This window comes from Zingiber officinale, chromosome 8A (genome assembly GCF_018446385.1).
Source record: "Zingiber officinale cultivar Zhangliang chromosome 8A, Zo_v1.1, whole genome shotgun sequence".
NCBI lineage: Eukaryota > Viridiplantae > Streptophyta > Magnoliopsida > Zingiberales > Zingiberaceae > Zingiber > Zingiber officinale.
Window position 1 is genome coordinate 43,302,266 of NC_056000.1, and position 22,951 is coordinate 43,325,216.

The 22,951-nt window shown below is 35.6% G+C and overlaps 2 protein-coding genes and 2 long non-coding RNA genes across 4 annotated transcripts; 1 reads left to right on the forward strand and 3 right to left on the reverse strand.

Moving 5' to 3' along the window:
• Window positions 1–93: 93 nt before the first annotated feature.
• Window positions 94–2,901, reverse strand: LOC122008701. Its single transcript, XM_042564530.1, has 2 exons — window positions 2,157–2,901; window positions 94–363 (listed from the first exon to the last, which is right to left on the reverse strand). The coding sequence occupies exon 1, from the start codon at window positions 2,676–2,678 to the stop codon at window positions 2,157–2,159; it is 522 nt and encodes a 173-aa protein (XP_042420464.1). The 5' UTR covers window positions 2,679–2,901; the 3' UTR covers window positions 94–363.
• Window positions 2,902–3,913: 1,012 nt separating this feature from the next.
• On the reverse strand, window positions 3,914–6,503 carry LOC122011478 (putative vesicle-associated membrane protein 726). The gene is made up of 5 exons (XM_042567872.1): window positions 6,146–6,503; window positions 4,583–4,721; window positions 4,387–4,507; window positions 4,244–4,306; window positions 3,914–4,060 (listed from the first exon to the last, which is right to left on the reverse strand). Exons 1-5 carry the CDS (start codon window positions 6,333–6,335, stop codon window positions 3,914–3,916), a joined length of 660 nt encoding a protein of 219 aa, XP_042423806.1. The 5' UTR covers window positions 6,336–6,503.
• A 797-nt stretch (window positions 6,504–7,300) lies between these two features.
• On the forward strand, window positions 7,301–10,024 carry LOC122008702. Its single transcript, XR_006119353.1, has 3 exons — window positions 7,301–7,379; window positions 7,468–7,821; window positions 9,774–10,024. It is a non-coding gene; the product is annotated as an uncharacterized LOC122008702 (long non-coding RNA).
• An 8,589-nt stretch (window positions 10,025–18,613) lies between these two features.
• Window positions 18,614–22,608, reverse strand: LOC122008703. The gene is made up of 6 exons (XR_006119354.1): window positions 22,403–22,608; window positions 20,349–20,761; window positions 20,018–20,279; window positions 19,745–19,948; window positions 19,579–19,672; window positions 18,614–18,804 (listed from the first exon to the last, which is right to left on the reverse strand). It is a non-coding gene; the product is annotated as an uncharacterized LOC122008703 (long non-coding RNA).
• Window positions 22,609–22,951: the final 343 nt, after the last annotated feature.

Consider the following 22,951-nt stretch of genomic DNA (forward strand, 5'->3'; position numbering starts at 1 on the left):
CAGCGTCCATTGAGCCTGGTTCGGACAGGATCAGTTTTGTTGTTTGAACAACCTTCCAATTTATTTATTGTACAATGGTCCTAACTAACAATATTTAACATGATAAACACGATCAGCATCCCGTTACACTAAATGTAGTCAGAAATCCAACAAGAAATGTTTCAACTTGGAGTTCGTGATTCTGTAAATTGTTCGTGTACAGCAAATATACATGAGTTTTGAGTGCAGTAAATATTTACCAAAACTATACTAGTTGCAGAGACAGCCAAAGCCTTTTTTTTTCTCCAGAAAATTACACTTCATTTAGATCTTGTGGGAAGCATTCTCCAACTTATTCGTCGTATGGGTGGCGTCATTTTGGAGCTGCAGAGTATTTAGAAAAAGCAACAATGAAAAAAAAGAGTTAAATAATTTGCTACATAATTTATAGGCATACAAACTATATGGAATTCATTGCTACTATCCATTATCATTCAAATATCATCCATGCAGCATGATCTAAATGGACTCCATTCGAAGTCACAAGGCATGTAATACTGATATGAAATTAAATTAGATCATTGTACTTAACAAATAAATCATACACATTGCAGGCATACACTGTCTCACATCAGCCAACCAATTATTCTCTATGCCTTAAATATCCTCACCCAGAAATCTCCTAAGTAACATGGTTGCATCAGAGGTTCCCTAGAGAAGAATAAGTGCTCGGTTGGAATAAAGGTACAACTATAGGTGACAAAGATTAGCAAAAACCATCAAGAGGAAACGGGGGGAAATGAATAAAAATTTTCAGGCATCAAATATAGAGTAAAGGCAAATCACAGAGATATATTGTCCGAAAAATTCAATACAGAAGAGGCTCTGATTTTCAATGAAACCAAATGTTGCTGTTTATATCACTTTACAAATTTATAGTAAGGTATAAGGTAACTGATAAAGTGAAAATTTACACAAGTTGAAAGTGTTGGAGAATACTTGGCACGTTGGATTGGTGAAAAATGATCTATTTCACGGATCTTCAGGGTGAAAATTCATCAGACTTGGGATAGGTAAGATTGACACTTGAAAAGTGTTTTCAGAATTTCAACTTCATAGGGTCCAGGAATATTGGCAAAACAGATGATATACAAGAAATACTTTTCTTTGAATAGAAAAACAGATGATACTCTTCTTCTAAGACATTTGACAGCATGTTTTCTGCTATCAATAATGAATCAAAGACCAAAAAACTAGTTAAAAATTTCTTTATAGCCTATATAGACAAACATATGTTTGTATTTCTGTGTTTTGTAGACCTCAGGCAGGCCACCAGCATATTCTGACATTGTCACAGTTCCTTAGACTAAATAGTAAACATCAATCAGAGTTGGTTAGCAGCCAACAAGCCGTCGCCAGATTTAATTTCAAAGTTCAGTCCTGATATGATACTGTTCCAACAAAATGTAATTTTTATATTGTTTAATGACAAACTGCTGACTCAGATTGTGTTCCTAACAGAAGATTTAAATTGATGTGTAGCCCATCGGTGCTTTTGGTTAGTGATTATCCAATGTATTATCATACTATAAATACTCTCAGTACTTCCTGCTACATCTGGAATGCAAACTCTTGACCAAAAAAGAACCTTATTTCTTAAATCAAAAACTGATCTTTTTCATTTATCAGTTGCAATGTAAAAGTTTCCTTGGCCAAAATCCTATAAGAACAGCCAATCTAAGCATGCTTCTGAATGTCTCCTCTATCAGACTTCAGTCACTTTAACAATAATATTTAAATTTCAGAATGAAACTGCCCTCACAGAATGATATCTATTCTCCCACATAATTACTCTGAAGAAATCTATAAAGTTAAGTTGGTAATAGAAACAAAAGTTCCCTCCATATCTAATAATTATTCCTTTAGATTCTTGAGTAGCTCTCAGCTGAGTGCAAGGGTGTACATCGGACATGGATCAAATGTTAGATAATAACTATTCTTTGTCGATAAATTCCTTAAACACTCTATTCTCCTTTATCAAGCACCAGTGTGCCTACAAAGATGGATGCCCTAATCTCAGAAGATACAAAAAGACAAGTTAATTTCTTGGTTAGGAAGGAATCCTACCGATAATAGCAATAAGAAAAGGACATGGAAAAAGACAGAAGCACGCATACCTATAGCGACCAATCGAAAAGCTCCTGGGCTCCATCTAGCAGCTCCTTATTCCCGTTGCAGGAGTGCACCGTCCGGAACTGCTCGACGCCGAGCTTGCGCGTGATCCACCCGACCTGGAAGTATATATACTGGGAGGGTGGGAGGTCGACCTTGATGGCGTCGACGTCCATCCAAATCAGGAAACGGCGAACCTTGACTCCTTTGAGGTCCTCGATGCCGCCGTACCTGACGACGCCTGAGACCTTGGTCTCATAGTAGACGAGGTACTCGAAGTCGACGTAGCAAGGGCCGTAGAGATCGACAGAGAAGCTTCCGTTGGAACTCAGGGAGAAGGCCTTGACCGTGTCGGGGAGGAGGCCCGGGGGGAGGCCGTACTGGGGCAGGAGATCGTAGATGGTGGTGCCGTTAGAAGCCGAGGAGAGGTCTTCGGCGGCGGCGAGTGAGAGAAGGAGAAGATAGGAGAGGAGGAGGAAGAAGAAGAAAAAGTGAGAAGAAGACGAGGAAGAAGAGAAGATCGCCATGGCGTCCTGGAGAACGAGTCGGGTCGAGATTTGGGGAGGAAAGTTCGAGGTTTCGCTGCGTAGTTGCGTTTGTTTCGGGGCGTTTCGCCGTTTTGGATCTTTTCCAGATCATAATTAAATCTAAATTTAAGGGCCCATCTGTTATTCGTTCAACGGACCGGGCCTAATTTAACGGGCGGAAACCGAAGCCCATACCCGTTAATCCGCAACGAAAGATTCAAAATTTTTTTTTTAGGTTCCAATTCCAACCCTTCGCTCTTTAATTCTCCTTTCCGATCCGACGCCTTCCCTCCGGTTCCACCTCGGGGCAGCGCGCCGGCTTCCTCCTCCGCCACGGAGTCTCCTCCGACGAAGAAGCGGCGAGTCTCCGACGAAGCGCCTCCGCCATTCTACAAGGCCCTCCTGTGCCTCGACTTCATCGCCACCGGGTGCTGCCCCTACGGGGATTCCTGCACCTACGCGCACGGCCGAGACTACCTCCGCCAGGATCCGAGGATAAAAAGGGTGGATTCTGTTGTTCACCTAGGAGCTCCGGCGGTTTGGGCTCCTTCGGCATGGGACAGCCGCCGGTCGCCGGATAGGAAGGATCCCCAAGAGCGACGGGAGCTAGGGCCGCCGCGTTTAGGGAGGTATGCCACCTCTTTAGTTGAATTTCCAATGGGATTTTGCATATAAGTTAATTGTAAATTAAAAAAAAAAAAAAGCAGTCTGTACACAAAGCTCCGGGCAAAAGACTATTTCTAAAATTCAAATATATGATCTCTACATCATATAACGTCTTTACTGTTACGCCAAGCCTTCTAAATTAATTGTAAATAACTGTTCATTAAGTTGTATGGTTGAACTGATATAAAGATTATGTTTCTTGATTATAGTTCATCAGTGTCACGTTATTTATCATGCTTTTATCACTTGTTTCATGGCCTGGTGCTTGTTTGCTCCTGTGATACTATTTTCAATAGGAACTACTCAAATGGTTGCTGGTTTAGTCACTTAATTTGTGTGCCTATTTCTGTCTAAAATAAGCATTTTTCGAATGTTCATTTTTTGATGTTATCCAAGTTTACCTCTTATAACAAACAAATAATTGTTCCCAACAAAAAATTATGTATATAAAAGAGTCGAATCTATACACTTCGCAACATGTAAAGGCAGTAGAGTCAATATCAAAGAATAAATGAATGGAGTGAAGTCAATACATCCAAAACAAATAGTTGATGTAGCAATCGATCACATCAGAAGCACCTGAAGCCAGGGCAAATTGATAAGATTATGAGCAGAATAAGGAGACCGATGATGCCGAAAACAGCCAACTTTATCTTCATATTGTCTACCCACATTTTCCTTTTCAGCTTTGTGCCTTGTTGCCTGAAATCTTGTGCCTGAAATATCACAACATAGCATATCAACTAGAGAGCTACGATCATGGAATGATTGTGTAATGAGACGAATAGGTTCAGATATGAAAGAGGCCATGACTTCTTTTGCAAATTAAAAGCAGCATAACTTGCTACTTTGATGGCAATTACCTCCACATATATGACAAATAAATGTTCAACTCATACCTGGGAGCGAAGATCTTCAGTTTTGTCGACGAGAAGTTCAATTTTCTCACCCCGCTCAAGAACCTAAAACCAACAAAAAATGGGAAAGAATAATCAGATGCCAGCAGCATATATTAGCAATCAAACAGGGGAAACAAAATCACCTTCTCAATGTTCTCCATCATGACTCCTTTTACTTCAGAAACTTGAGCTTTCACTTTGGCTATCTTGTTTATCTCTTCGGGGTGATCAATACAGAATTGCATGTGCTCTTTAAGCTTTGACCTGAACAAAAACAAAAATTCAAAATTAACTGCAGTTACAAATGACAATAACTAGTTTAGGGAAAGCAAACTGTACTTGTATTCTCGGTTTAGGCCATTGGCTGTTGCAGTTGCTGCTTTTGCTCCATATTTTTTACTGAAGTCCTCCTTAACCCTCTCCAGCAAGGCCATGGGAGTTTGTTTGCCAGCTGACTCAACAGCAACTACACAGTATGCTGCAACCATTGTCATGGCAGACTTAAAACCAGTTTATCCTTAATTAGTTGGCCAAGGAAAAAGATGGTATATGAGGTCATCTTCATCGATATCATCATCAAGTTATGCTCCAACCATTTGTAGTCAGCTACATCAATCTTATTACTCGATGACTATATTACCAGTAAAGATTTGGTCCTCAAAGTGTGAAGTTGAACAATAGATTTCATGATTTGCTTCCAGTTTTTTTATTCGAATAGATATCAAACTGTTATGGTTAACTTATAACAATTTATAAAAGTATGTCAGCTAAAGTAGTTTGGCTCAAACCTCAGTTGGGAACAAGGCAAGGGGAGCTCAAGTTAAGAAGGTTCTGTCAAGCGGTGATGTGGTCGAGTGGAATTCACCTAAGCTGAGTTTAATTCACTTCAGCCCATTTGAGTTGCTAGGTTTTCAAACGAGTTGTTTTAGCTTGGTTTTATGTTTCCAGTGGATGAGTTTAGGGGAGTTTATGTTTCCAACGATAGCAGGATTAATGGATTTTCTGCCCAATCTAACTCGAAGTAAATCACAACAATTAAGCATATGATATTCCAACCTCAAACTCTTACCCAAATTCAGTACAAGCTTCAGTCCCATCAAGAAGCAACAATACACTTCATTTAAATATGAAAAACAAAAAATCAATGTTTATACAATTATCCTAGTAAAAACTATCCTATATCACATTACCAATATGCTTAGTCGATTGAAAATTGCAATATCAATTGGCATTGCCCTGGTTTTGTATTTGTTGACAGTAGCTAGCTGTTTGGTTTGTTAGCTTAACTGAGTTAATTATGTCGAAACAGAAACTTTGCAATGCTGACAAGTTGCAGATCTATCGTCGCTAATTAAGAAATACAAATCAAGGCAGTAAAAATCAAATAATAGCCACATTCCCAATCTCTGATTGTATTGTGAAATATTTGTACAATTAAAAGACAATTTTATATCGGCATGGATCAACAAGTGAGTGAGATAGCTGAGCTATGAAGGTCAACCATATTCCAAAATCAATTTCGCAAATCCATAAAATAGGAGAAATTAAAAAGAAGCTTACGATCCTTGTGAAATTGTCAAGGATATGAAGGTCAACCATATTTCGCGAGTGAGATAGCTCAGCTATGAAGGTTAACCATATTTCACAAAATCATATATTGTGAAATATTTGTACAATTAAAAGACAATTTCATATCTGTATGGATCAACAAGTCAGTGATATAGCTCAGCTATGAAGGTCAACCATATTCCAAAATCAATTTCTCAAATTGCGCAAATCTATAAAATAGGAGAGATTAAAAAGAAGCTCACGATCCTTGAGTGTCAAGATTGCTTTTGGGGGTCGGGTAACAAGATAATCAAGATCACAGAAGAGTGAAAAGGGGATCGGGAGCAGACTCACTGAATCCATTTTCGACGAGGTAATTGAAGGTGTGGCCGTCGCAGTTGTAGGTGAACCTGTTGTTGGAGGAAGGGAGCTTCTGGAGGCATTGGGAGGCGACGGAGGTGAAGTTCCCTGTGAAGGCGGTGTACTCGACCAAGATGACGGTGCCCCGGGCGACGAAGCTGTAGATGAGCGTTTGCTGCCCCATCTTCCCGACCCGGGAAGAGGAAACCCTAACCCTAGTAGGTGAGCGCGGAAGGTGGGAGGGAGGACGGAAGGATGAGCAATGGCGGAGGAGGATTGGAGTCTGCGGAGACGAGAGAGGAGAGGCGATTGATGCGGTTTTGTTCTGCTCCTCGTCTCGCCACCTGCCATCGTGGGCGTCGCTCTAATTTTGGTTCGATGACATTTAAATTGAATTTAGGAAACATTTCATTTCGCCCCCTATACTTTTTAATCTTTTCATAATTTCAAAACTATTGGTCTCCTATAGGCTCTAAACGAGCTGAACCAAGTTAAATGTAATGTTGTTTTAAGCTTATTTAATAAGACGTTGAAATTATTATTCAAATTAAGTGAGTTTGTTTAAGCATAGTTTAAGTTTTGATTAATTTAGACGTTATGGAATTCTCCATTCGAAGTTTTTTTTTAAAAAAAAAATTATTTATTAAATTAGTGAGTTTGATATTATAGACTTTTTACTTATTTTGGGAGTTTCTTTGCCAATTTAAAGATTTGATAAGAATTTTCTAATGAATTTTATTTAATTGTGAATATTGTTCATAACTATTTTTCACGAACAATTTAGAATTTTTTATTTTTTCATTTAATTGAATAAATCATTCATCATTTAATTTTAATAAATCCACACATACGTATTTAAAATAACACTACTAATTTTTCATAATTTTATAATGCTTTAGAATTATAAAAATAACATTAAAAAAAAAGGCTTCTATGGAATTTTTCCATGAGGTTCGGGTTCCTTCCAAACCGTCCGATCAATGGGCAGATGCTACTTAACAAGGCTGCCGAGTAATCAACGGCACCTTTTGATTGCACTGGACCCCTAAATGATTTCGCAATCGAACCGATGAAACCCGGTCAATTCCTTCGATCGTCCGGTCCAGTTTTTCCCTAGACACCAACTTTAGGCGCCTTTTACCTTTACGTCAACCTGCGCAAGGGCAACCCTAAGTGCTCCATCGGCGACGGCGAAAATTTGCTTGATATCGATCGGTGATTCTTCGAGGTAAGATCCAAATTGTCTGCTTGCCTCGTATTCTTCCCGTTTCATGCTTTTGAGATAGGTTTTGATCCTTTGATTTGCGAATTCGCAGTTCTCGTTTTAGTTCTTCAACCTAGCCTTCTCTCGGTGCTCGGAGAGAGCGGTCAAGATAAGAAACGTGAGATTAGATAGCCATTTGAGATGTCGTACGACGAGGTGGAGATCGAGGATATGGAATGGAGCGAGGAGTTGCAAGCTTTCACCTACCCCTGCCCTTGCGGTGACTTATTTCAGATCACTAAGGAAGATCTTCGCCTCGGGGAGGAGATCGCTCGCTGCCCCAGTTGCTCCCTCTTCATCACGGTCGTCTACAATCCTGAGGATTTTACTGATCGCCCTGACAAGTCGAAGAAGACCCCCGCCCAGCCGTCGCCTGTCGCAGTGGCTTGAGCTTCTTCGGAATCAGGTTGGCTTACATCTCTACTTCCTTGGATAGCCGCAGTTAGTAAACAAATTCCTAGTTTGATCACTTTGGCAACGTTGAAAGCATGTAAAGGTCTCAAATTTTCTTTTTCTTTTTTTGATAAATGAAGCGAAAATATTGTGGAAATTAGACATAAACACTATATTTTTATATGTTAATATTGTTTTGGTTGATCATATTTATGTTTATTTAATTTGAAAACATCAAATTTGGAAATTCTCCTAGAGAATTAGGGTTGTTACGCAAGTGAAATCAAATGTGTAAGTGCTATCTTCTCTTGTTTTTCTTTCGAATGAATTGTAGTGCTTCAGGGTTTTTTGAAATTAAAAAAAAAACGTAGGGAAGAAAGTATTACTACTATAGCTTCGTTGTGCATAAAATAATAGAGAAAATCATGTTAATTTTCTCAAACTAAATAAGTAAATAAATGCTAGCCAAGAGCATAGTATAATTATTTTCCATATTACATATATGGGTGAGGTGATGATTGAATCCTTGGGTGTGATTCTAGGGAGAGTGAAAGCTATTGATCTTGAGGGTGCAATCTTCTTGTTAACCTCCATTATGAGGGCCCTAATTATGAATCCTAAGAATCTATGGGTCTAATTAAAGTATTCAGGCCCATTTGTTGTGCACAAAATATTATCTCTGTAAAATATTCTTAGAAAATTTTATAGGGAAAATTAGTTTTTCCTTCTCTCTGACATGATAAATATTTTTGAATCCTCTCCTCTCTCTTCCATCCTGAGCTCTATTTAGATTTGAGCAGCAATCCACCCAGATTAAGATCAACGGTCGTTTCTCAGATTGGGGGTGATATCATTGTTGCCACTCGTTGTCCAACTTCTAGCCACCTAGCATCCCTACCTTCATACCTTCTGCAGATCAACCATGCCATAAATCCAGCATACGACACCGTTGGGCATCAGGATACAGGTGACGGTTTAGGTGACTGATGGTGAGTAATGGTGGTGGGTTATAACATTTATTTTTCAATATTCTAGAAGTATAGCACCTTTTATAAGATCCCACTGGATATGAGTTTACTATTTTAAAAAAATTCTTGAAAATAGTTTATTAGCAATGATAAAACTGGGATTCTTCAAAAAGTATACTTGGAAGGTTGATCCTTATAGTATATATTATACCACTCTCATCTCATCAGTTCTCTCCATTGTCCTTTAATTGGTACTAGGTCTAAACCTTGTTGTCCTGTTGTAGTTTGTATTCTAAAGTATATTTGTATAATCAAATATGAGAATTGTTATTCCATGAAAATTTGTAAGCTATAGAATTACCATTTCTGCAAACCAAACACACCCTTATTGTCCTATATTCCCTATATGATTTCTAATGGGAAGGCATTTCGTTAATGCTCATTGACACTCCGTGTGGAATTGTTGTAGGTTTGGAAGTATTGATCCACCAATTAGCTACAGATTCATCTGGCAATATCAAAAAAAAAAAAATTTCTATTTAGACAACACTTTATGTACCTTAAGGTTAAGGTTTTTTTATCACTATTTGATACTCGAGAACTTCGAGTAAGGGATCACACTTCTTACCTGCTAAGATGGTACACAATCAACAGACTCTAAAAGTATTGATTGTTCCAGGAGATTGGAAAAGTTGAAGCCTTGGATGTGCAATAGACAATAACAAAGGAATTGATTCAAAATAGCAGATTCTAACTGTCATCTTAATGTTTTATCTCAATTTTGAATTATTTAAGACATTGATCATCGTTCACTATGGCAAACGAGGATTGGTAAACGAAGGAATGCTACCAATCAGTGGATTCCACTGAGATTGATTTCTTGTTGGTTTGTTTACAATTAGTTGAAATTGTTGTATCTTCAAGGCGCATCATTTATCTGTTGTATATCTTTCATTTGTGTTTACTTGGTTTTTTATATTTTTTGTCTCAAATACAGGCATATTTTTGCGTATTCTGGCAACCAGAAGTTTAACATCATTCGATATATCAAGTAGTCGCTGTAACACGGATAAAATGGTTGTGTAACCTTTGGTATGTTTTGATCTACGGATATGTGGAAATGGTTTAGATAATCTTGTAGCTTTTGGTATGTTTTGATACATGGATATGTGAGAGCTGAAGACATCGTGTAGGAGGAAGACGTGTTCTATTCAAGTCTGCTCAGAGAAATAAATTTTTTTTAATGTATTTTATGGTTAGTGATTCTTGCTGTTGTGATCGACGATGCTATCTCCAAATTCGACGGTTTGGCTATTTTTTTTTTCCTTTTTCTTTTTTCTTCGTCTTTTTGATTGATCATGTTTCCTTTTTGAGGTTGGGCATAAAGGCCTAAAATGGCTATTTTTTTCACAAACATTCCATTGAAAAATCATGATATATGCTTTATATAATTTTTTAAAAATTCATTAGAGCTAAGGTTGAGTTATGTGGAGTAGCCACGTGGCAGGTAAAGAAAAACTTTTGAAGGAAACACAACCTAAGGGCATGGCAATGGGGGTTATACTATGGGAAATTTTTTATTATAAACTCCACCCCATTATATGGGTGGATTTATAATTTTTTTTATAAATCTGCTCTACAATGTTAGGACTAGTTTATTTTTTTTTTTTAAATTATAAAGAGGATTTATATTTTTTCCTTTTGATGTCCGCGTGAGAGGCCCACTGTCTTATTAATTTTTTGAAATTTATTTATTTATATTTTTATTAAATATTTATTTATTTTTATCAAATTATTGTATTTACATAAATTTAAAAGACTAATATAATTATAAATATTAAATTAAAATATTAATTAATATTATATGTAGTAAATGAAATTATAAATAATGATAAATTAAAAATATAAATAAAAATAAATAAATTAACAATGGAGTCATTAAAAAAATTATTAGAGAACTTTATGATAGTAAAAAGAGGTTTATAAAATGAATGGGATTTTTAACTTTTAATGTAGTGGAGTATAAATCTTTGTAAAAGGCTTACGATTATGGATTCCTCATGATCATCGCCATTGCAAGATTTGTCAAAAAGGTTTATAAAATTAAAAAATCTCAAAAAAAAAATGAATAATTGTAGAGGTGAGAGGTTTCAGTTAAAAGCATTTGAAAATTAAATTTATTATTTTCAAAATTGAAGATGTATTGCATATTTTATCATTTGAAAGTATGAAACATTTAATTAAAATGTTTTATTTTATAAATTATGGGTAATAATTAAAGTTATACTGGCTCGTTTTGGAAATAAATATATTCGTTAAAAAAAATACAAATAATTATAATTAAATTAAAATTTATAAATTAAGTGGAGGAAGTGAGGGACGGGGAGCCGGATCTAGCGGCGGCGGCGGTGTTGGAGGATCGATATGCGCGTGTCGCCGCTGTCTTCAAGGCCTCCTGTGGATGTCAATGTTGCGTCGTCTTCATCGTTGGTGGTCGGTTCTTCTTCAAATCTTGGAAGAGAAAATAAGCGGGGGTTGAGGAATAAGCGGCGATTCCTCATCTCCGCCTCCGGAGTCGATCGAAGAGTTGTCGTTCAATTCTCGCCCGAGGTACAGGACTGAGGGACACAAGTGTGTCGCGATGGCAAACCACTCCCTCGCACCGATCATAAGACTATCTTTCGCTACCACGTGAGATTCTTTGGCTTTCTTTTTGTTGGAATTGTTAATACCTTCATATCCTAGTTACGTTATTAAGGTTGGAACGTTGATTCGGTGACTAATAAATTAAATAGGGATAAGACGGTTATTTCATGAGTAGACTTTCGTAAATTAATTTCTCGAGTGAATGAAAAAATAATATTTAATGAATGGTTAGTCCGATATGATTAGACAGAAGTTTGACTCACATATGAGTTGAATTCATGGAGGAGATCACATGTATTGGTGCAATTTTCCCTAGGTCAAGGTTGTCCAGGTTGATTAGGCTTGAGTTGACTCAAACTTGAGTCTTGATGTTTGAGTTCGATGTTTGACAATTTATAGAGATTGCAGGTGCAATTGTCTATATGCGATATTGACGGTCAAACGTTGATTAGAAGAGTTAAATAGGTCAAGGTTGACTGAATACTTGAATGGGAAGTTCTAACTGAAGGTTAAGCAAGGACAAGACTAACGAGAAGGTTGCAAAAGAAGAAAATCCAAGTGGGTCAGTGTTAACTAGACACTTGGTGTGGAAAGTCCTAGTGAATGAAATTAGGCTAATTGGAAAGCCTTAGTGAGTGAAGCTAGGTAGATGAGAAGTCCTAGTGAGTGAAGCTAGGAAGATGAAAATCCTAATGAGTGAAGTCAGGTGAAAAGTCCTAGTGAGTGAAGTTAGGCAGTGAGAAAGTCCTAGTTAGCAGACAGTTGGGAAGTTCTAATGAGTAAAACTAGATAGATGGAAATTCTGGTAAGTGAAACTAGATAGTGAGGAAGTCTTGGTAAGTGAAGCTAGACAGTCGCAATCCAGGTGAGTCAAGGTTGACCGGACATATGATGAGTGGACACTTGGCACGAGATAGTAAGTCCAAGTGGGTCAAATGGTTGATCGGACATTTGGTGATGAAGTCCCAGCAAATCAAGGTTGACCAGATACTAGGCAATGAAAAGTCCCAACAGGTCATGGTTGATCGAATGTTGGGTATGAGAACCCTAGACTTGAGCTAGGCAAGTTAGGGTTGGTTAATCGGTCAGGTGATCGATTGAGTTAGAGCCCAATCGTGATCGATTGGGAGAGTGCTATGAACAAAGGTGGCCCAATCGATTGGGGCTACGCCAATCGAACTGATCAATTGGCAGTCGTTCTGGGGAGCACAGAAAGGTTCCTAATCGATAATCAATCAATTGAGCTACTCCTCAATCGATCAAATCACTAGGTAGCCGTAATCGATTTTGGGTCTTCTATGAGAGCACAAAGGCAATCTGAATCGATCAATTGATCGATTGAAGTCTCCCCAATCGATCAACCTATTGATTGGGAGATGACCATTGCGCAGGATGTGAGGTTTGTGTTGGTTAGTCCTAGGAAGATCGTACCGGTTCCACTGTACAAAAATTTTATACAAGTGTCAAACATATCCTAATTAATAACCTATTGTGTTCTTTAGAAATTAAATTCGGAATCACAAACGGAACTTAACATTATTGATTCCAAATTTAACTTATCTGTTCTTAATGGTTTAGACTTGGATCGCAAACGATACTTAACATTATTGATCTAAATCCACTTATGTTATAAATTCAATTAAATATTAATTTCAGAAATCGGCTTCCAAGTTAAATATGGTGAGACACTAGGCCTTCTTGGATATGGGAGCAACCACCACTTCCTAGACAAAACCTTTCAATGAAATCTAATATTTAATTCCCTTATATAACCCTAGATTTAACCAAAAGGGACAATCGAATCACAAATTCGAAAAATAAAAAAAACATAAACTCAAATCACAAATTCGAAATCTAGAATTATATGTCTCTTGTGTTTAGAATTCATACAAAGAAAAACTAGTATGATGCGGAAAACAATTATTAGTTATATCTTTCTTTGTATGCAACGACCTCTTGATCTTTTACCGTATTCCTCTTTTTATCTCGGACGTCGTGTGAGCGACGATCTACCGAGACGAGAACCACCCAAGCTCCTTCTTCTCCAAGCTAGTTTCAACCACCACAAAAAAACTCCAAGAGTGTGAGGTTCGGCCACCACCACCAAGCTCTAAGGGATGCTAGAAACAAAGTCTTCTTTCTCTCCTTCTTCTCCAACCAAGATCCGGCCACCTTCCAAGCTCCCAAGGATGAAGAGGTTTGGCCAAGGAGAAGAAAGAAAAAGGAGAAGGGGAAATAAGAAGGGCCGGCCACACCAAAGAAAAGAGGAGGAGAATAGAATAGAGTTGTTTTCATGAAAACATCCCTACCCCTTCTTTTATAATCCTTGGTCTTGGCAAATAAGGAAATTTTAAATAAACACTTCCTTATTTTATTTGCCATGAAAAGGAAAATTTTAATTAATTAAAACCAATTTCCTTTTCTTAAATATCATGGTCGGCCACCTCATTGCTCCAAGCATGGAAAGTTTTAACACAAAATTAAAACTTTTCTGGAAATTTTAAAATAAAAATTTCTTTAATAATTTTTCCGTTCATGGTTGGTTATAAAATGAATTTTATAAATTAAAATCTCTCTATTAAAACATGTGGATGATTTCCAAAAAGGAAAGTTATCTTTTAAAATTAAAATCTTCCTCTCAATCTACAAATAAGGAAAGATATCAAATCTTTTCTTAATCTTTTGTAAAAACTTATAAAAGGAAAAATTTATAATTTTAAAACTCTCTTTTAAATCATGAACATAGTTACAAAAAAGGAAAGTTTTATCAAAAAAAATTAAAATCTTCTTTTTAACTACAAATAAGGAAAGATATCAAATCTTTCACTAAATCATTTGTAGAACACTATGAAAGGAAAGATTTAAATTTTAAACTCTCTCTTTTAAAACCATGATATCCACATAAGAAAATATTTTAATTAAAATCCTTTTAATTTGATGTGGCCGGCCACACCAAGCTTGAAATTAAGCTTCATGTGTTCGCCCCGAACACCCAACTTAATTTGATCAATAATAATTCATACCACTAAAGAATTATTATTGAATTACCGCACCAATCTCAAATTACATTTTGGGCTCCTTCTTATTATGAGTGTGTTAGTCTCCCTGTGTTTAAGATGTCGAATGTCCACTAATTAAATGAGTTACTGACAACTCTCTTTAATTAATATCTTAGTCTAAGAGTAGTACCACTCAACCTTATTGTCATTTCGGACTAAGTCCACCTGCAGGGTTCAACTCTTGGGTTTAACATGACAAACCTAAGTAATATTATTTCCCTACTTATCAGGCCTATTGATTTATCGAGTTAAATCTCACCCTTTGATAAGTCAAATAAATAAATACTAAATATATGTGCTTGTTATTATATTAGGATTAAGAGCACACACTTCTATAATAACTAAAGTCTTGTTCTTTTATTAAGTCAGCAAAAAAAGAACTTACCTTAAATGACCCTGCTCAATACACTCAAAGTCTACTAGTGTAATTTTATAATTAAAATAAACTAATTATAAAACACTAGGTAATTAATCTGATTTTATGTAGAACATGCCCCTCAAGATTGATGTCAGTATATCAATTCTAAATTTTTTCATGTCTCCTTGTTTGAAGTTCATCTCTAAATCATATAGCAGACATCGAATGTATTGCATCACAAAGAAGCCATAATCAACGCTGTAAATAACATCAACAATTTAATCTTTGATATTTAATATACAATTGTTATATTCATACAGTTTCTCATTTACTTACCTGACTTCTTGTTGTGGACATTCTATTGTACGACAAACTCATTTATCCAATCGATGATGACTTTCTAAATATGGATGAATAACAACAAGTTGCTCATGAATATATTATTTTATCTCTGACACATGTAAGAATGAACAAACAATTTATCAAATAAACATCAACTATAATTTTTAATTTATATTGCAATACTAACGGACACATGAATATTGGATGTTCACCGTTGATTCAAACTCATATTTCGATTTAGAGCTACTTGCATGAGAATTATAATGATTGAAAGTCATTGCTTTGGTGTCTACCACCATCAAGTGAAAGTGTGCACTATCAGTGTATAAAGGTATACAATTATACCTAACCCCTTCATCTTCAATATCTATCTTTATCACTTGTTGTTGCATGCCAAACTTCATTGCGAACTTTTTTGCCAACTACAAATATGCAAAGGTATATTTACTTAAGAAAATAATAAAATATCATAAGATATTATATATTATCAAATCATTTAAATTCCTTACTGTGAAGAAGGTGGAACGATATATAAATTTGTTATATGGCCTACCAGACGAGGATGCCTCCCTAAACAAAATTTTACAATAGGTGTCAATTAACTCCCCTTTGTAAACACATCTTCATTCACACCAGATAAGAAGGAAGTCATAGTTAAACCAAAGGGCGGTTCCTCATAAACAAAATTTTTTGTACACTTGCTAAGTAAATCAATTACTATAATAAATTAAGAAAGGAACCAGATAATTTTTATAACTTTTCACTGAATTAAATAGACTATGTATTTCAGAATTCACACTACCATACTTAAGGTTTTTCATTTGTTTTAACAGGTAGGCCACATCTTTGTCTTATTTTTTCTTCTTCGAAGTCTTAAATTGCTTCTTCACATACTACGACAATAAATATTTAACATATTTAATTAATAATTTAAATCTAACATCTAAAACTAATTAATATATATATACACACTTATGACAATGACTTTTTTTTTCTCATTTTGTTGAGTTGTGCAATCCTAAGTGCATCATTTCCCATCTCTTCTTCAGAATTGCCTTCTGACATTGAGATAATCTCTGTTTCTTCTTCCATATCATCCCCATCAAGTTTTCCTTTGCCCTTGTCCATAACATCCTTAGCTTCACCTTCTTTTACAATTTTTTCAATCTCTTCTACTGCTATGATGTTCTCGATAGACTTGCATATTTATATTTTACTTTGCTTCCTCTTAGGTAAAAGTTTTCACCACAATGGACTATCACTTGGAGTATCCATATAATCATACCGACTACAGTCACGTACTCTCCTACTCCTTGTTCCAAAAGCAACTAGGTCTTGTGGATCGACTACACGCTCGCTTGATTGACCTTGCATGCCTTTATTTTCTATTATTTCGATTAATTCTTTCACCCTTTCATTCAGATGCATGTTTTCCAATGTTAGCTCCCTGATTTGGTTTGCTCGAATGATGCATTTATAGCATTCCTTATTACCTTACCATCCAGCTTCAGTGTCATCTAATTGTGATATCTTCATTGGATGTAGAATATCATCAGCCAAATCAAGGTTCTCAACTAATATTTTTTCAAATCGGGTAGGGATTAATTCCATCATAACATGTAATAAAAATAAATATAATAAATTGTATATTTACTTTGAATAAGTGGCAGTCTTCAATATTTACCTCTTCAGCTGATACTCTAACAAGGTCCTCACCTTACTAATATGTGAAGGAAGATTCCTCTACTTGTTTATTCATGCTCCTTCAATATTGTATAATTTTTGGATTGAAACATGCTCCAAAAACCATGCCTGATTCATCATAATAACTGTTACATAATCATAAATGTCTATAAAAATTATCAAATTTAACATAAAAAATATACTCACAAGCAAAAGACCAATAAATCTCTTTAGGTAAGAGAGTGTGGTGGTCTTGGGGTCATATGTCTGAGTTGATGAAAATAAATCCCTAATCGTAGCTAATTGTGGAGCCATAAATTGATGGATGACTTCAACCCAATTGAATCTACCAAGATTCTCAAAATCATCTACTATATCTATAAGACCTAAAGGAAGTTTATACGTATTAGAAGAAATTAAGACACAAACAAATATATACAAAATGTAGAATTTACAAAATAATAAACATTAGCATGTGCTTCAACTCTATTGAAATAAAATTTCACCAACTCCTCAATTCTTGATCTGGTTATGGTTTTGTTATTTGAGAAGTGAGCAAAAAAGAGGTCACCCGATGCTTGATTTGAATTCATAGGAACCGAAGCACCTCGGTCTGCAATACCAAGTAATAAAGATTCGTCTCTTCGTGTAAATGAAAAAGGTACACCTGAAAATCATAAATTAATAGTTATATTGTAAGATATTTTTTTACATATCAAAATAAAAAAAATAAAATATTAAATTTCTAAAACTATTTAGTGCTTAAGATTAAAACCTGGGAGCTATACCTGAGAATCTAAAGGTTTGAGATGTTAAAACCCAATTTTGAAATATCTTGACCAGTATACCACGGATATACTGGATTTCTTGTATGTCTAAGAAAACACAAAAGTGGGATTGTTTGATCATCGCTATATGATGATCATGTAAAACAACATATCTATGATGCCTTCCTTTGATTATGGATGATCGAAAAAAACTATTAAAGTGACCTACAACCACTACAAAAAAATAAACCTTTAGAAGCGGTTTTAAGGCACCTATAGCAACGGTTTTCACCCGCTACTAACTCTATTGCACCAGTTCAAAACCGATGCGGATGTTGGCGACGCTAAAGCCAACTGAAGCGGTAAAGTTGACCGGTGGTTCATGATTAAGAGCCGATTCTAATGGATACCTATAGAAGCGGTTTTTGACCGATCCTAATGGATACCTATAGAAGCGGTTTATTACCGATCCTGATGGATACCTATAGAAGCGGTTCTTGACCGATCCTGATGGATACCTATAGAGGCGGTTAATGACCGATTATGGTGAATACCTATATAAGCGGTTAATGACCGCTCCTGATGGATACCTATAGAAGTCGGTATTAACCGATCCTGATGGATACCTATAGATGCAAATGAACACCCTTTAGAGGCGGTCATGACCGCCTCTATAGAATTTTCCATTCTAGAAAACTACCCTTTCGAAGCGGTTATAACCGGTTCTAAAGGTCTAGTTATAGGAACGGTTAAAACCGCTGCTATTATTGAATTATCAATTTTACAATAAAAAAAACTATTTTTTATTCTATAGAATTCCAAATCACATGCTCAAATTAAATCAATTGACAATATTCATATTTCATTTCACAAACCTAATTCATTTCCATAACACAAATATAAATTTGATTACCAAATCAACACATAGAATTTGTATTTCATTTCAAAATATTCATAACATATAACATTTAACTCCACACTATAACACAAACATAATATTTTCTTCAATCTCCAAAATATATACAAATATATACAACTTTCAATAACAAGTTTTCTTCACCAAAAAAACATCAAAAGACATGTGCTCCAAACAACAAAAGGCATGCGCTCTAAACGACAAAAGACAAGTGCTTCAAGCGACAAAAGGCATTTGCTCCAACCTTCAATAGCAACCTTCAATAGAACCATCAAATTATATTCTAAACAACATGCAAATACAAATACAGTGATAATCACAACAATATAGATAGCTGATAGAGAAAAAAGAGTCATTGGTTAGAATCCAATAAACAATTATAGCTCAAACATGTGGAAACTCATACGACAATATATAACTTAAATTACTTATGAAGAGTTCACTTGGAAGTGAATTAGGAGTCTGGAATTAGGTTAGCAGTGTATATGAACATATGAGAGAGTTTGTGCTAGCTAGCTCTCAATCCTAGAGCTGCGAGTGGGGTCTTGGCACGCTTGGAAGTATGAACCGTGCACGCACCAGTAGCGTTGATACAACAACTTCTTGTGCCCTGATATTGACAACATGAATTGGGATCTAGGAGGAAGCTAAGAGGTTAATTAATTAATGATTCGCCCATCCATCCATTCATAAATGCTCTACCGTATGGGTTGTGCCACATGGGAGCTCCCCAGCCTCCTCATAGAGCATGAAAGTAACTGTAGCTATATATATATATGTGATGTTAATGCAAGATAAGAAATCCATATTTAACACCAGATTTTAATATAATAAATTATTCTATATGTGCAACAACTTATATTGCTAATTTACACATTTCATCAAAAACTAACTAATACATTGCTTGTAATCAATATTTAGAATCTCATAAAACCTTGGAACTTCAAGGATAAGAGCATTAAAGTGTAAAACAATAAATGAACAGTGAGAAACTAACTATAAGAAAGAAAATAAATAATTTTGATTCTTACAAATTTATATTCCAATGACGGAATATTAGTGTGTCCCCTATGCATGAGTCCCTTTCTTTTTGTTTGCATTTTCTCTATTGATTTTTGAGGTTTTCTGGCACAAAAATTTATAATGAAATTATAACATTTATAAACATATGTCAAAAATAATTCATACTAGTTATACCTCAGTAGACTTCCAATAGTTACATAAAACTTCCCAAGTTTGAGGTGTCAATCCATGAGGAATGGGTTGTGTTGCAACAAGCTCTTCTAGTGGAGTATTTGAATCATAAGATGTAGCTTTCACTTCAGTCCTCCACCGTCTCCATGCGGCCCCCATCATTTGCAATATAACTCTTCTATGATGATTGGGGATATAGAAACGTGCCTATAAACATAAAATGAAATGTGTTCATGCTTTAAATTTAAAATTGAAGCTAAACACTTGTAAACTTACGGTAACAAGTTTCCATGCATCATTCAAGCGATTTTTCGGCATTTTTCTCCAATCTAAAAAGTATAGGGGCAACACAAGTCCATTCCGTGCAATAGTCCCAATAAAATTTGCAAGCATCGGTTGTAGATCACCGTAAGGTTGTCCCCTTTCATTGAATTCAACTACGAGCACATGATCGGGATGTAATGCATGAATATCTCTCATGATAGTCTTGCCACGTTTCTTTGCTGACTTTGGGATGAAGGCATGACCTCATTTTCAACTGAAAAAAGTAATTTGCACTTAGTGTTGCAAAAATAATTTACTATTCATATCCAAAAATATTTTTCACCTTGCTCATTAACCTCCTCATGTTGTATCTCTAATGGTGAATGGGATGCCTCCACGGGCGGGATCAGCCGGTTATGACATGGTATTCTTGCATCATGAGTCGGGAGGTCGAAGGTCTGCGGCAGCAATTGCGATAACATCAATATCTGTCCGTGCTAAACACCTAAGACCGCCATGTCATAGCTGGGCCCGCATTCACCGTGATTTACTCCCTCTCATACTTGTGGGGCCGGGATGAGGGGGCCGCTGGGTTGGCGGTTCCAACCTTTTGCATCTAATGGTGAATGGGATGTTGTGTATTGTAATTCATTTGCATCATCAACTCCTCTGTTACTTGATTCTTCTCTCCTAGATCGTCTTTGGCTATTTTGGATTAGCTTTCGCATTCTTTTATTTGCCATTTTCAAAAGTTACCTACATAACACAATATAGAAATATGAATGAACTTTGAAGTGTACAACGAGAACTGCATACATAATTTTATTTGTGAACACAATAACATGACAAATTCGTAAGTAGTAATAGTTCAAAAAGTCTGTCACATACAATAAGCTACAGACACTTGGAAGCATTGATCAATAACATGACAGATTTGAATGAACTAGAAGTATTCATGAACTAGAAGTAGAGATATAAATTGATGATCATGATGGAGGGATATGACTAATGCAGCCAACCCCAAGTTGCTGGAAAAACCATAATGATGGTGATGAAACACGTTAATTTCATCACGAAAGATTTAGACAATATGGGTTAATTTCTATGCTGCATTTGACTAAAATCAAGCAATTGGTTATTTAGCAAGCTGCTGAAGATGATAATGAGTTACTAATTTCATCACAAACCATATGAATTACTAGTTTCATCACAAAAAAAAAACATAAAGGTAATAGGGGTTAGCTTATAGAATGCCATCCTTCTGCTGCATAATTAAAAAAAAAAACAGTTGTATGGTCTCTCTAAGATGCAATAGTTAAACCTATACAAAGAAGACTTATTCATTTTCAAGAGAAAGACAAAGGATTCAAGTACAGATTCCATATCTAATCAAACATAAAGGTTAAAAACAAAAAAGTTGCTGAACATCTGTCATCACAATATAAACATGGAAACATTGGTTATTCAAAACAAGTGCATAGACTTAGCATAATCGAGTGTTTGGAATCAGTATAAATATAGCCATAGTTGGTATTTACTAATTGGAAAAAAAAAAACCCAAATTTAAAAATATAAATGATTCATGCATCAGATGTGACACACAGAATTGTGCAATATGTTGGTTATAAGACAAAGCATCAGTTAGAGTTGGTTTTTTCTCGTTCAACTTTTCCTGAAATGAAAAATGTAAATGTATGATTATTAGAATGGCAATTTGAGACATAATTTAAGTAGGAATTAGAGAGCCTATGTAAAAACAATCTTAAACCATAAACATGACAACTAACATAAATTTGCATTCCAAATATACAAGCCAACATTTATTTTGTGTCTACTTGAGAGGAAGGGAGCCCAGATGATAGAAGGGAGGAAAGAAAGCAACCAAATCCCTTGTCTGCTTCAGTAGAAGCCAAAAGGAGCTTTTTCCTTTGTCAAATTAAAAATCCAAGATTACATAATTGTTCCTCTGTTTCTTTTCTATTGTTCAAACAACAATTAATACATTACCCTTTATGCTTCAAATCCTTAGTTTCTAAGCATCTTCAAGATCTGAAGCATGCACAGTTATCTCATCAAAGTAAGATCACAATAATAAAACCATCTAAATGCAGGACTGAGAATGGGAGGAACAGGTCATCCAGAACAGAAAAAATTAACAATAGGTTTACTTATATGCATCAGGAAATCATAGGTTCTTGTAAGACACATGAAGCAAGACCTAAAAACCCAAACAGCAGATAGGAGTAGGAAATAGGTCAAATCCTCTGTAGAAGGCTTCCAAAATCAATAAGCAACAAAATAAATAAAAACTTGAAAACAGTGACGGAAGGAATTGGGGACGATAGCTAGGTCAAATAGTGTACCTTGAAGGAGGAGGAGGTTATGCTAGCTGCGTACCTGGGAGGAGACGATCGTTCTCCTGGCTGTGTAACTGGAAGGAGGTGGAGGTCGAAGGCTGGAAGGAGGCGGAGGTCGGAGGCTGGTCGTCAGCGATGGGATGAATCTGACAACGATCGACGACACAGCAGCAAGCGACGAACACTTTGGCATAATCAAAAATCGCGAGAGTAAGAAGAGGGGGAGGGAGATATAGCGAGAACGTGTAGGGCAATTTTGGGTGTTATTTGAGTGAGGAAAATTAATATAGTCCTATTTTTATTTTATTAAAAGTAATATTTTATTTAATTAATATTTTAAATAAAATTAAATAAAAATAGTAACAATTAAAATAGTTAATCGATTTTAGATTAAAACTTGATGCGGTACGATAACACAATCTTTTTGGCACTATTTTTTTCTTTTTAAATAAAAATGTAATAATAACACTAATAATGTCTAATAACAAATAAATTGATAAAAATATGAATTATCATGAAAATAAAAATTATAATTATCATTTTTAATAAAATTAAACAAAAAGAATAATAATAGCGATAAAAAATAGGG